The sequence below is a fragment of the Musa acuminata genome, chromosome BXJ3-4 (assembly GCF_036884655.1).
Source record: "Musa acuminata AAA Group cultivar baxijiao chromosome BXJ3-4, Cavendish_Baxijiao_AAA, whole genome shotgun sequence".
Taxonomy (NCBI): Eukaryota; Viridiplantae; Streptophyta; class Magnoliopsida; order Zingiberales; family Musaceae; genus Musa; species Musa acuminata.
The window spans coordinates 36,782,783-36,797,712 of NC_088352.1; the positions used below are offsets into that span (position 1 = coordinate 36,782,783).

Here is a 14,930-nt window from a genome sequence, read left to right on the forward strand (position 1 = left end):
GTTATCAAATATCAACTGTGTTTCTCACATAAATACAATTGATCAACTAGCAGACTCACTCACCAAACCTCTTACCTATAAACTATTTTTGTTGCATCAATCCAATATCGACATCCTTATAGGAGCTCAGTTTTACGGGGATGATAGCATAAAAGATTTTCGCATGAGGAAATCTCGTTGATCAATTAAAAAAATTTCTCTCTTCTAACATATATATAAATAAGACATTATCTTCAACTAATTTAATAATGCTTTGTCATTATATGATGTAAAGTAATTCACTTGTAAGCAAATCATATATTTACTTATAGGCATTTCCTTCAGCCTTTCTTCTCTCGTTATCCCCGCAACAGTGAACCAAGGGTAATTTGATCTCGATGATTGTAGCACTAACTTCAAGCTCTTTCCTGTGTAAGCATATGCGTGTTGTTTTCTTCTCTCTCTCTCTTTCTCAAGGAAGATTACACATTGATGATCCCACACCAAGTGTGGGGAACAGTGCAATCTATGCCATCAAATTGGTATTGCAATCTTTCCAGTAACTGGTGCTACCAGAACGAGTCATTTCAACTTGTCACTGGATGCATGGATAAACCTCGGAATCTTAGATAGGTCCCTTTATCTCCTCCGTATAGAAAGACTGTATACCACTGAAAGTTGACAGGAGCAGTGCTGTTCACTGGTTCAGCAGTCTCCCACCGTTGAGCTCTCACACTCCAATAATGGCTTCACTCATGCAAGTTTCTATTTTGCCACAGTGCTTCGTTGATAGAGAGATGATGCCTTGGATGCAGACTAGAACCGTTAAAGCAGATGTGACTGAAACTAAGGATGTGAATGGCAATGGCAGGTACGTGGCCATGCCGATGTCTATCTTCACATGCACTGTCCTCCGACCAGGGCATGCATGTTTATGTTTGTCCAAAGAAATCCACTGTTTGTGGATTGTGCTCCCCCTTGATGTGATTGAGAACTTGGATCGAGAAGAATGAATGCAGCCACTCATTCTGCTTGACAAGAATTCCAAACATTTTATCTGATAGTCACAGGAACATAACTGGGGATGATATCTGAAGAGCAATTGCAGAAGCAAATGTAGTTATGGAAGTCATTGCTTATATTTACTTCAACTAGTGTAGTAATACAAACGGGATGATACAAATAACAAAAGATATGAATAATAATTGAAGAAGCTTTATTGTAGAAATGAAATAGCTTTAGCTTGAATATATTAACATGTTCCCTCTGCTATTTATATTTGGTATCAGAGCATGTTAATATATACAAGCTAAAGCTATTTCATTTCTACAATAAAGCTTCTTCAATTATTGTTTTTATCTTCTATTATTTGTATCATGGTATCGTAGCAGTGAGAAAAGTGAAGCTTCGCTCTTGCCTTTGGCCAGCGACCAAAGACCGCTAAGAAAAGCGAAGCTTTGCCCTTGCCTTCGGCCAGCGACCAACGTCGCTGTAGTCACATTCCCGAGAGGCTCCACGGCCAATCCTCATCGGCCAGCGACCAACGTCGCTGTAGTCACATTCCTGAGAGGCTCCACGGCCAATCCTCATCTTCCTTACCGCGGTAGTCTTCGTTGATCTGCTAACAGTCGACGGACTTAAGGAGAACGAAGGACGGATGTAAGGAGAATGAATGGAACGCCTGTGCCCTCACAGCAACAGCAATAGCAATCTGCTCTTGCCCTACTCACGAAGCCTAGTATCATCTTGCGGCAGTTGAGGAAATCTCTAAGCAGTTGAGAAAAATCCTCCATGCTGAATGTGTATAACCTCCCTGCTGAGTGTGTATAAATAGCTATCAAGAACTCACTATCAGAATGAAATAGCTTTAACTTAAATATATTAACATGTTTCCTCTTCTATTTATATTCCCTCAATAGAATAAATAAAACAGAATAGAAAGATTTCCTCGTATAATTGAGAAAATCTTATCTTCTATCAAATTGGGGAAATATTATCTTCTGGACTTAGTGTTCCTCAAGTCTCGTTGCTTAGGAATCCGAAGTTCAAAGATGTAACAAGTTTGAGGATGAAGTGCCCACCCACAGGAGAGAAGAACAGTAACAACTGAGTGCGTAACGAAGTCAGCGAGATGAATTGTTTCTTTGTCCCTTCCGACAGTCAATAATGAAGCAACCTTTTCTCAGCTCAAAAAAAGTATTTCCCTTTAAACCAATTATCAATGTCAGATTGTGATCCAATCAACTAAACTTATGTTATATATAATGGTATTATGTTATCCTTAGTTTATTCCTAATTCTTCTCATGCTAAATTTTCTTCTAATTGTTACCATAATTTAATATTATACATTGCACACAGTGTTCACATGGATCTATTTGAATTAATATGACCAAACACTTGCAGTTCCTGAGAAGGCACACAAATAATGATTCATGACCTACTAAAAAGAATGCATTCAACCTTAGCTCAGACAGACAGACTAAATTATACTGAAAGGTTGGCTTATCAATCAAGGAGGAGAGGAGTATAAAATGATTGGCTTATAGATCGGTCCATGTCTTTGCACAAGGGAGGGCCTGGCCAAACTGGCAAACTAGGAAGACTCCAAAAGAGACCATGAAATAAAGAAAGAAGAAATCTAGACAACCAAGTCTGATACAAAGACACCAGTCAACCACAAGAGTAAAGCAATCCAGCATGAGATGACACCCGTGTCTAATGAAATGTTTGCCTTAGCTTTTTTCCCAAAGCAGGTGGGTCATGGCTGCGTCCTCTCCTCTCCCTTGGCCATGTAATCTTTCCTGAGAACTGTTCCACATGAATGTTATGCTTTTTCTCTGTGTATGTATGTGCAGTGGAATTCTCCATGACAGGAGAAGACAAACAATTAAAGAAGCCTTCATGAGATTCTGCAAGTCATGCTGGGCTCATCTTGTCTGTGGTTCCCTAAGATCAATTCTGATGCAGTTTATTTTTGTAAGATTGAACCCAGTATCTTTGTTACACCGTACTATTTGATCCCTAAAAGTCATTCTCCTTTTAGTCCATGTTGTGTGCTATAAACTAAAGAAACTTCATGAGATGGATATATATGTGTGTATATATATATATATACAGCATAACTCGAGCTAAAGAAGATAGATCAGTAGGAGAATAAACAGTTGGGATATTCTTATCTACTTGCTATATGACTGACATGACTGGCCAAACCTAAAGAGGTTACCTTCCTCCTTTAACCCATACATGTAATCTACTATGCAGCCAAATGATCTCATAAAGGCATAGGATTTGTACCTTTGGTGAGGCTTTTGGTAGTCCTACGAAATCTATATCTCAAAACAAGGATGTGATCGTTGACTAATTTGACACTGTGGGCATGTTCCTTGTGATAAAGTGAGAAGTCACAAAGGGGCAAAAAAGTGTCCTGGAAATGACTGATGAAATCTGCTTGATACAAACTCGTATCTCTCAAAGTCTACTGAGTCAATCTTGGAGCATGATCAGCACATGAGAAAAGTACCCTTTAACCTAAAAGTTGCTAGAATCAGTATCTATGCGATGGATTTGCTATACAACAATTTGACCCATTAGAGACTGTAACGGTGACTATATATCGTAGCTTGAAGGAAGAGGAAGAGGAAGAGGAAGAAGAGGACCACCGTTGGGACTCCTGCAAGTGCAAGTGGAGTGCGTTTTTGACGTGAGACTTTGAACGTCCGAAACTTCTTGGGTCCAACAAAAAGAAAAGTCTCCATCCTCCTCTCTCGAGTAGAACCAAAAGCAAAAAGGTCATGCCTGCTCTTTCTATTTCAGTGATGATTGTATGTGACAAAGAGGATTCCTTCTGGTCTCTCGATGCAGGCTTTGTGTGTGGTGGGGGGGAAAGAACTGATCTACGGTGATCTCCACAAGTTAACCAAGTTCGATTGCCATTAAGATAGATTTTGGGTCAGGCATCGGTGGGACAAGATTGACTGTGGATCCACTGAAGCTGGGTAAAGTGATGGGCAATAATTGTGTATTTGTCATCATTTAGAACAAGAAAAGCTCATGAGATTTGCAGTGTTCTGGCTCGCTAGTGTCGTCCATGCATGCATGGCTTTATCCCAGAACAATGTGTCGAGGACCCCAGGAAGGAAGTGCTCTAAGATCCTAAATCTTGTACTGACAATGACTGAATCAATGAAAATTCTTGTAGGCATAGCTTAGCCACCATAACCTCTGCTCCTTTAATAATCATTCCTCCACAGCACAAACCAGCTTTTTTCCCAGAGTTGGCTAAAAGATTGAATGCACAGTGACATCACCCCCTTCTCCTTCCGGTTCTGGACAAGCTTGAGCACAGAAATGGTGGTAACTGCAGTGCGGTGCAAGCAGGGGTTGGATGACCCCGCTGCAAGCAAAAATGTGGCTGCCAGTTTGCCAGTGACACACCAAGGCTCATGTAAACCAACCAACCACACAATCTGTGGGCAAATCCTCTTGGTAAGGTGGTGGCCGACCATTCACTGGGGCTTGGCGCATTGCCGCAGTAGCACAGTACATTCCAAAAGATTTGGTCCTGGTGTTTCGATGCCACCCTCCCCCTCTCTCTCTCCCTCTCTCTAAGCTACCCAAGCCATCCGAATAAATGGTATCTGGTCAAGGATTACTGAAGCATCACACAGGCCTGGTCCTCCTTAAATATCGTCAGCATCAGATACTAGTGACGACACAATCATGGTTGAAGAAGCCAGCATTCTCAGACACGATGCAGGTGGATGGAAAAAGGAAGAGGATTCATTTATGAGGCCATGTATGAATCCAAGCAGCAAGATTTTCTCTGGTTAGAAGAATGTCCTTATCACTACTACTTGGTTATTTGTGCAAGCCACAGGACGAACGAGTGAGAGGAGTGGAAAGGTGACGAGGGTGGAGGAGTTGGGGATGAAGAGGCTCACATGCATCACTTTTGTGTTCCCACTAGATTCTGGGCCACGAACTGGAATTATTTTGCCCTTCCATAAATGCATTGCCCATTGGAGTGAGATCTGTGCTTTTGCCCTTTTCATTGACAGAGGAATTCTGTTCCTGTCTCCTCCTCTCTCTCTCTCTCTCTTCTTGCGGGCTTGTTCCATCCCCATCTCTTCGTTGTGCTGGTCTCTGGATATGTGGATTTGTTTGGTACTTGTGAGAACATATAAAAGGAGGCCTTGGACATGTGTGTGACTCCACCAACCTTCTTAAGGACACTCAGTGAGTGGTGCTTCTTCTTTTCTACCCTGTTCTTCTTTGGTTCATTTCAAGTGTTCCCAAACACCATCCTTCTCTGTTTTCTGCTATCGCAGTCATGGTATTCTTTCTACACACCAAAAAGCTTAGCATATTCTGATCCTTCTCGAATTTGCCTTAATTTTTTTTTTTGTTGGGAGTCACAATTATTTTCTTGTGAAAAATCACTACACATTTATTTGTATTTGGAAGTAAAGGCTAACACAGGGGTAATCACTGCTTTTTTCTCTGTGGAAATTTCTCTATCTAAAGTTGCATGATAACTTGTTGTTTGTTGAATTCGATATGTAAAGTGGCTTCGAGTTTTCTTGTCCTGTCTCCAACCCTTAAAACGCAACCAGCGACAGTGCAAGAATTGTTTCGAGCTCATTTCTCCTCCCCTCAATGGTGATCTCCCTTTTCTGCGCCAGAGTCAATGTCCTTCTTCTGCTTCTAGCTCTCTGTTCTCCATGCAAGTTCATCCAGAGTCCCATGGACTTTGGTCCCTTGAGCTTCCTCCAGAAAACAAGCACAGCTTCTGTGGACTTCGGAAGAATTCTCTTCAACTCCCCCTCGGCAGTCCTTCGACCCCAGTCCTCTGAAGACATCTCTCTCCTCCTCAGCTTCCTCTCTTCCTCATCCTTCAGCAGAGTCACAGTTGCGGCAAGAGGAGCTGGGCACTCCATCCATGGCCAAGCCCAAGCACTCGATGGCATAGTCATCGAGATGGATGCTCTCCCCTCCAATATAGAAATCCACAAGAAAGGAGAAGGGGTGGCCGGTGTCTCGTATGCTGATGTTAGTGGCGGAGCACTGTGGATTGAGCTGCTACATGAGAGCTTGAAGCATGGGCTGGCTCCAAGGTCCTGGACTGATTACCTCTATCTCAGCGTTGGTGGCACTCTCTCCATTGGTGGCATCAGTGGCCAAACATTCAAATACGGGCCTCAGATCAGCAATGTCCTTCAACTGGATGTGGTGACAGGTAACGTGAAGCAGAAAAACACAGAAGACCCAAATTTCTCCTCCTCGCTCTCTTGTGATGTTAGTATCAGAGCTGACCATCGGTTCCAACTTCACTTGTTGAAGGTAAAGGAAAGCTGGTGACATGCACTCCCACCAAGAGTCCAGAGCTTTTCTTTGCAGTTCTTGGTGGGCTAGGCCAATTTGGCATCATAACGAGAGCAAGGATCCTGCTCCAAGATGCTCCAGAGAAGGTGAAAGTCCAAAATGCTCTTTGTTTTTCTCTACTTTGATCTGAGATCAATTTTGATGCTGGTAAATTTGATGTTGTTTTGAGACAATGTTAGGTCAAGTGGGTCAGAGCCTTTTATGATGATTTCGACACCTTTACCAGTGACCAGGAGCTGCTCATCTCGATGCCGGAGTTGGTGGACTATGTCGAAGGCTTCGTAGTCCTAAATGAGCAATTCCTCCACGGCTCCTCCACTGCCTTCCCCACTCATCTAGACTTCACCCCTGAGTTCCACAGCAATGGCAGCTCCAACGTCTTCTACTGCATTGAGTTTGCTGTCCATGACGACGGATCGAAGAACGCCAGCACAGAAGAGGTCAGCAGCGATTCCTCTCGTAGCTCCAAATGATCATGAACAAGCTGGGCACCAAGTTATTCTCGTTGCAGGTCGTGGAGGAGATTGCGAGGCGGATGAGTCACCTGACATCCCACTTGTACGGTGCGGAGGTCTCCTACTACGACTTCCTCAACAGGGTTAGGATGGAGGAGATGAGCCTGAGGAGTGTTGGCCTGTGGGAAGTCCCCCACCCTTGGCTCAACATGTTCGTGCCCAAGTCTGGAATCAAAGCTTTCAGGGACTTGCTGTTGGAGAACATCTCACCAGATGAGTTCGCGGGCCCTATCCTCCTTTACCCACTTCTAAGAGACAAGTAAGGATCAGCTTTTGACCTCCTCCATCGTTCTGTCTCTTCCTTCCATCAAGCCTGCCTTCACGAAGTGCAGTCACTTTGGCAACCTCATCATACATCCAATCACTTCACAAGATATCAGTATCTGTGCAACAGTTACTGGATCGAAACCATGTACTAAGGACTCCTCTAGGGTATGAGTTCATGTCCTTCACGTTGCATATGCGTTATGTATCATGGATGGTTCAGGTGGGACACAAACACATCGGTGGTGCTGCCGGACGCTGCCGGGGGAGCGGCGGAGGACGAGCGGGTGCTGTACATCGTGGGCGTGCTCCGGTCAGCGAGCCCAGCCAGCTGTTCCGCCGAGTGCCTCCGCGACCTCCTCCGTCTCAACCGCGGCATCGCCGACGCCGCCTCTGCCCCCGGCATCGGCGCCAAGCAGTACATACCGCACCACCCCTCGCCGAGCCACTGGCGGGAGCACTTCGGCCGGCGCTGGGAGCGGCTGGCGGCGCGCAAGGCCCGCTTCGACCCGCTCGGCATCCTCGCCCCCGGCCACGGCATATTCCCCAGGATCTCCTCCGCCTCCTCCTCCTCCTCCTCCTCCCTGTAGCACCATCGCATATGTTCTTCCACCGTCACACAGCAAGTTCAGTGCACGTGACAAGATTACTGGAGAGGAAAAGAAGAAGCATGGAACCTGTTCCCCATTCCTCGATCTTCCTTTTTCCTTCTTTTTGTTCTTTGATCTGATATGCAAGGATTTTGGAAGAGGATACCTTCGCACCCATTAAAATTTTGGTTGGTTTACTTTACTGCAACTTGGTTTTTCGTGTACTTTTTATTGGGAATATATTGGATGCACTCTCTGCCCTTTCTATCGTTAATATACTGCAACTTGGTTTGTGGGTTAGCTTTGTTTTAGATTTTGGTGCGTTCTTTGGGCTTTCCATCTCTGTCGGTGTCAGTGGGTGTGGGTTTCCAAGTAGATTCGGGATCATGCAGTGGGGAGCGGACAGAGAAGAAGACAAGAAACGAACATAACTAAGTCGTTGATAGACCGGACTCTGACTAACTACTACTGCGAAAGGAGGTCTCAATCAAACTGATGTTAAATGTTCGTAAATATTCTTAATTTATTATTTAATTCTAATAATTTTTTTAACTCCTTCCATACAACTTTTTTTCCTTCTAAAGGAAAAAAATATATTGTATAAAATAATAATAATTGAGGGGATATAAAAAATAAAATAATTGAGAGATTATATTTAGTAAACTTATATTTTATTATTTTTAAAAGCAGTTATATTAAGCAAGAGGTTGCCAATAACCATTCTTAATATTTATTTTTGAGAATTTTTAAATGATACATTTATTTTTATTTTTTGTTTAAGTCACGTGCCGCTCAATCGACTCACGTGCCTACTCGTAATAGGCCCATGGGCCTTCTGAAGCCCGAGACCGAAGAGGAGAATAAGCGAGGGCTCCATTCGCGTTCGCTACCGACTCCATCGATCGAATTCTTATAGCCTGCGTCGTTCTCAGAAACCCTAGACATCGCGTGAAGGGTGGCCGAAAGACACCGGAAAATTGAGGCGCTTCGTTTCTATTTTTCTTTAGGGTTCGTTCTCTCCTCCTCCTGTTATGCTCAAAGATTATTCTCTTTGCTTATTTTTTGTGTTCTTTTACTGCTTTCCTTGCACGGAAGATGGGATCTTGTTTCCCCTTTTTGGGTTCCGTGATGGTTATCTTCTCTTTTTGGCTGTTCACCTGTAGGATATTTGCCAGTTTGAAGTATGAGGACAAGAAATGCCGGTGCCGCGAAAGCTGGGGCCACCAAGAAGACGCCTACCCCGAAGAAAGATGCTGCTGCCGCCGCCGACGCCGCCGAGAGGACCCCGGAAGTGGCAACGAAATCTACCCCGAAATCAGGAGCCAAGACCGCGAAGGTGGCCGGAAAACAGTCCGCGAGCAGAGCCGCTGCCGCTGCCTCTGCCCCGGTCACCGTGACCCCTGATCCTAAGCAGGGTTCTGAAGGTGACATCTTGGGTTGGTTCTTTGTGTTCTTTAAACGTTAACTTTCATTTATGGAAAACTCTAAGCCCTGTTGTTTGGTTGGGACAGTTGAGGAGGCGGCTACTCCTGCAGTTGAGAAGAAACCAGCTGCAGCCTATGCAAAGAAGTCTGCCGGTGGAAAGGGGAAAACACCTCTGGCTCAGAAGGCTGCTGCAGCAGATCCTCCCAAGGTGGAGGTTGTGGAAGAGCCGGCCATAAAAGTTGAAGCCAAGGAGAGTGAGGATGAGGTGGAGGAGGAGAATGAGCTGAAGCATGACGTGGAAGTCGCAGATGTGAAGGACACTGGGGGTGACAATTCTGAAAAAATTGAAGAAGATCCTGCTGATGCGGGCCAGCAGATGGAGGAAGAGGTAGAGCCGGTGGAGTTTGAGGAGCCTGTTGAAGAGGAATTTATGGGTACGGAAGAGAACATAGGAGGTGTGGAAGGGGAGGAAGCTAGTGTCGGGATGGAAGAGGAGGAAGATCCTCGGGTTGAGGAGGACGAGCAGATTCTAATATCAGACATGGCTAAGAGGAGGAAGATGAAGAAGGAGCAGGAGATATTTGTCGGGGGACTAGATCGAGATGCTATGGAGGAGGATTTGAAAATGACCTTTGAGAAGGTTGGGGAAGTTGTTGAGGTCCGTCTCCACAAGGATTTTGTAACCAATAAGAACAAGGGATTTGCATTTGTAAAGTTTGCCAACAAGGAGCAGGCTGCTCGAGCACTCATTGAATTGAAAAATCCTATGGTAAGATATTTGGCTTTGATATCTTAGTTTTCTGCAACTTTTTAAATTGGATTGTCTATCACTTATTTGAAAATTTAATCTCACAATTGAAGTAGATAAAATGACCAGACTTCTGATGTTCACGTGTTGCTATTGTTCAACTTTGACAGCGATCTGGTTTCATAATATGTTTGTTTATATGTGTGTGTGTGTCTATATATATATATATATATATATATATATATATATATATATATATATATATATATGATTCTTGAACCACCCTTGTCTTTTGCTTATGCATTTGAGCTTTGGAACAAGATAATTTAGAACATGGCTTTCGTTCACTCGAGACTTTCATATATAGTTCATATAAAAGATACTTTCATAAGAAGTATCTTTTACATCTTCACTAGTTATTCTTTTGATTAATTTTTGTTACAGATTCGTGGAAAACGTTGTGGCATTGCACCAAGCGAGGACAATGACACATTATTCTTGGGGAACATTTGCAACACATGGACAAAAGAAGCTGTGTGCCTTCTTCACTTACTATGATTATGATAATTTAAGCAGAGTGATTGATGGGGCTTGGAAGTAGTAACTTTTTTTTCTCTTTTTCTTTTGCTTAATTGATCTTTGTGTGACAGATTAAGCAGAAGCTAAAGGATTATGACGTAGAGGGAGTTGAACATATTACTCTTGTTCTGGACACCCAGAATGACGGTCTAAGTCGTGGGTTTGCTTTCCTGGAATTCTCTTGCCATCAGGATGCTATGCTAGCTTATAAACGGCTCCAAAAGCCTGATGTTATATTTGGCCACCCCGAGAGGACAGCCAAAGTGGCTTTTGCAGAGCCACTGCGTGAGCCAGATCCCGAAGTCATGGCTCAGGTACTCTTGCAGATGCATCCTTCTGTGCCTGTTGTGTGCTCTTGCTCAGAGCTCACTTGCTCCTTTCCAAATGGTGATCCCTTTGATACTGGCTGATACAGGTTAAATCAGTCTTTGTTGATGGGTTGCCACCATTTTGGGATGAGGATAGGGTCAAAGAACAATTTAAAGGCTATGGAGAGATTGAGCGTGTTGTGCTGGCACGAAACATGTCAACTGCCAAAAGGAAGGATTTTGGATTTGTTAACTTTACAACTCATGAAGCAGCTGTTACTTGTGTTGAAGGTATAAATGACACCGAACTGGGTGATGGGAAGTCCAAGGTACCTTTTGTTCCTTGTTTGTATCTGCAGGCACTTCTTTTGTTTCTTTTTGGATTTACCTTAGGAGCCAAAGTTCTGATGCATCACTTATGCTGCAATGTTATGTATGTCTTTGACATTTTGTTACTTCCATGGATTGGCTGATTTCTGAGCCTTCTGGTTGATTTCAGCTGGAATTTGGCAGCTGACAGATGAATCTGCAGTGGAGAAAGGAAGAAGTGAAAATAAAACAGGAACATAGGAAGAAGATTAGATTATAAGGAACACTGGAGGGGAAGGTGAAGGCGGAGTTTGACTTACCAGAACATAGTAGTATATCTGATTCTGACATCGAAAACACTTATTCATTGTCATGTAGGATGGCTCTTGAGATCCAACTCCTCGCGAGAGGCTCAAGTCATATGCCCTTATCTAGAAATGTGTACCAAGAGATTCTTCCAGAACTCACATGCCTGCATGGCTCTCTAAAAATGAAGAGGACCCACATTATATTTGTTTATGAAAGCACCAAATAGGATGAAAATTTGTTGGGAAGAAATTGTGAGGCATGAAATGTTATCATTTTAGAATGTTTTATATATTAATGTTAATGTTTTAAGGATATTTTATCACAAAGTAATTTAGGATGAGTTATAATTTGCCAAAAATGGTAAAAATATTTTTATGATGATTACTTTAAGATGATTAAAATCCGTTTTAAACTTTTCATATTACTTTAAATAAATTCATAGTTGAATGATAAAAGAAATTATCATTAATGTGAAAAATACTTTTAACTGTTAAGTTTGTTTATAACTTTTGGTGAAATGCAAAATATATTTCATTTTAAAATATTTGTTTTCAATTTTTTGTTTTAATATTTTTTAGTTTTTATTTTCTTTCTCTTTGTTTTAATTGTGTCAATACAAATTGATGATTTGATTGATTCCATTCAAGCAGCTTGTGGCTGATCTTTGTTCTGACTTAATTCTTGCAAACTATACTTACTACAAAGAATTATCTTTGCATTCTTTTAATTGCAACTAACCTACAACCACCGACCTATTTGTTTATCATGAACATTTATGTTCTTAATCTTTTATTTGGAGTTTATGTATTGTGAATGTGGTTGCATGTGAAACACGAACTGAATACTCCAAACTAAGGTTCACTGTGCTGTGGTATACCGCTCGGTATGAGTGGTATGTAACGGTCTGATAGGGGACCGGTATGGGCGGTACATTGGTATGCCCTCATGTATCATTTATCGGTACACTCAATATGGCTCAATATAGCTCGATACGTATCATACCGATAGCTGGTCGGTATACGGGTACGGACCGGTAAGGTGAACCATGCTCTAAACTCTGGTTGAAGGGACACATTTGTTAATGCACATTCATGCTCCTAAGATCACCATGTACCTTTGAGTTCAATTTTTTAACCCCATGGCAAGTGTCTTACTTTTGTGTCCAATGTGTTGTTTGTTTTACAATTTATGTATCAGGAGAGTTGTCTTTGTTTATATCCATGTCCAACTCTCAAGATTTTATGTTGTTTGGGTATGTTATTTTAAGACTAGTAATATGAAGATACAGAATCTAGTGCTTAAGCCTTATAGATATTTGATTATGCTGCCAAATACTTGTATCTGTGTTTGTGCCCTTGGTCTTCCTTGTATCGAGTTCATAACACTGCTATCTATCATATGATAATTACGAGACAAGCCTACTTAATGTTGCAAATGATGCTTTAAGGTTTATTCCTCTGCGTTATAGAAAGCTTCCAAGTAAGCCTGGAGTGATCCATCTAGCTCGTGACACCATAACTTCTGGTTCTGTCACTCTTTTCTGAAAATCTATTGATCAGTTTGGCAGGCGTAGTCATATATTAAAAAAAATAGCACCTTTGTATGTGCTCTTATAAAATATGGGGTATCTTCATGTGCCTAGTTCTTTGTTTGTTGATGGTATTATGAAGAATAAAGGATTAAGCATATATCATCCAAGTAGATCATGGTTCATATTCTTCTTTGTACCAGTATATCTGTATATATTTGCAACTTACCTCTTTTGTTTATTATAGATGAAAGTACGAGCAAGGCTTGCAAATCCACTGCCCAAAACTCAAGCTGTAAAAGGTGGGATGAGCGGTGGTTACCGTATTGGATACACTGGTGTTGGAGTTTACTCTAGGTTTGGTAAGTCATTGCTAAAAAAAAAAACTTTCATCTGGTGCTTTCTAAATATTGATGATTTTTTTTGCTTCAACAGGTAGAGGTTTTGGTAGGGGTAGATTTCCTTCATTCAGAGCAGGGTTTCAGGGTGGAAGGGGTTTCAATTTTCGTGGACGTGGTAGAGGTGGAAGGTTTTCTTTTGCTGCTGATAGTGGCATGGAAGGCTCTTCTACTGAGTTTCAGTTCAGGAGGCCCTTTGGAGGTCGAGGTAGACTGTACATCTGTCACATGATCTCTAAAAGCTGATATGCTGTAGATTAATTAAGCCAAATTAATAATATAAATTTCATAAGGTGACTGTCATGGTGCAGGCTGCGGTCTGCATGAAATAGTTCAAGATCGACCCTTCTGTTTGGAAACATGAACTGCAATATTTATAAGAAGAAATTATTCTTTATCAACTTATTGGAGATAACCTATATTAATGGTGATGGAGAATTACCTACATTTGCTAGTATCTGGGATCAGTTAGTGATGTTTCTTTTATTAAAATTCTTTATTCTAGTGAATAAGTTCTAGGTACTCATAGTCTAATACAAGCTGGTTTGTAGGCGTAGGTGAAACCTTTCTCAATTAGGAGAATAAAGGCAAAATTTGCTGTTTTATTTTTTCTTTAGAATGACCAATGTTTATTTGCTTTCTGCAGGAGGTAGGGGGTTTTTTTTTCCAGGAAGACAAGGTGCTTTCAGAGGGCGAGGGCAACCCTTCTCATCTAGAAGACCACCGTTTCAACCGGAGGAGGAGTTTGGTAGACCTTTCAGTGGTCGGTATGTAGGTGAAGAACCTTATTTCTATGGGGATGCAGGACGTGGTATCAAACGACCATTCTCTATGATGGTAAATTTTTGTATTTATTTTTTGTTATGTCTGTCAGTGCGATTGTCTGTACAATGGTGGTTCTACATGCTTCAATTTCAGGATCATGATTCTGGATACATGGAACCTGGGAGTAGGGTTCGCCCTCGATATGATCATCCTGATCCACTGCCTGGTGCATCTCGTTATAGAGGTTCTTTCAGTGGTATATTTTGTTTCTAACAATTTGAAATTATGCTCTCTTCTAATGAAATGATCATTTGCTTTCACTTTCTAGATTCATTTGGAATGAGTGGCTTGTATTCACGTGATTATTATGGCTCGGATGTAAGTACAAGTCTCATGAGTTTAATTTAGTACAATCTGTTCAGCAGATCACCTGCTTCTCTTTATGCAGTACGGTGGTGGCACTTATTCATCGTACGGAGGTCCACACTCTGGGGGCAGCTATTACTACTAGATGGTAATCTTGTGTATGACCTATGCAGTTCTCTAGGTTCTTAAATTTTGTACCATCTTTCTTACCATAATATCTTATAATATCACTTTTTTTTTCTGCAGTAATTTGAAGATGCTGGTTTGATCATGGAAAGGCACTGTTTCTAAGATGGCAATCTTAGTTTAGTTGCTGCTTATTAACTTCATAAACTGTCTATTTTGGTTGCTGGCTAGAAATTTTACTGTTGTCTTGGCTTTGTTTGTTACCTTGGGAAACTATTAAGTAGATTTTTGGTTCTTATGCTAAGATCATAATGGATAGCCTTCTGATGAATTCGATCA

At 41.8% G+C, this 14,930-nt stretch overlaps 2 protein-coding genes across 3 annotated transcripts; both read left to right on the top strand.

Annotated features, from left to right (window-relative positions):
• Nucleotides 1-4,905: 4,905 nt before the first annotated feature.
• Nucleotides 4,906-7,997, top strand: LOC103977019 (cytokinin dehydrogenase 3). The gene is made up of 5 exons (XM_009392407.3): nt 4,906-6,215; nt 6,320-6,447; nt 6,541-6,801; nt 6,873-7,135; nt 7,364-7,997. Exons 1-5 carry the CDS (start codon nt 5,636-5,638, stop codon nt 7,728-7,730), a joined length of 1,599 nt encoding a protein of 532 aa, XP_009390682.2. The 5' UTR covers nt 4,906-5,635; the 3' UTR covers nt 7,731-7,997.
• A 603-nt stretch (nt 7,998-8,600) lies between these two features.
• Nucleotides 8,601-14,930, top strand: LOC135634882 (heterogeneous nuclear ribonucleoprotein Q-like). Of its 2 annotated transcripts, none has more exons than XM_065145587.1 (13): nt 8,601-8,738; nt 8,894-9,154; nt 9,242-9,924; nt 10,348-10,437; nt 10,554-10,796; nt 10,898-11,119; nt 13,184-13,298; nt 13,372-13,542; nt 13,981-14,171; nt 14,253-14,355; nt 14,428-14,477; nt 14,548-14,613; nt 14,712-14,930. In XM_065145587.1, exons 2-12 carry the CDS (start codon nt 8,914-8,916, stop codon nt 14,608-14,610), a joined length of 2,172 nt encoding a protein of 723 aa, XP_065001659.1. In that variant the 5' UTR covers nt 8,601-8,738; nt 8,894-8,913; the 3' UTR covers nt 14,611-14,613; nt 14,712-14,930. The 2 variants fall into 2 exon arrangements, with proteins under 2 accessions (XP_065001659.1, XP_065001660.1); XM_065145588.1 differs by having other exon boundaries at nt 14,253-14,343.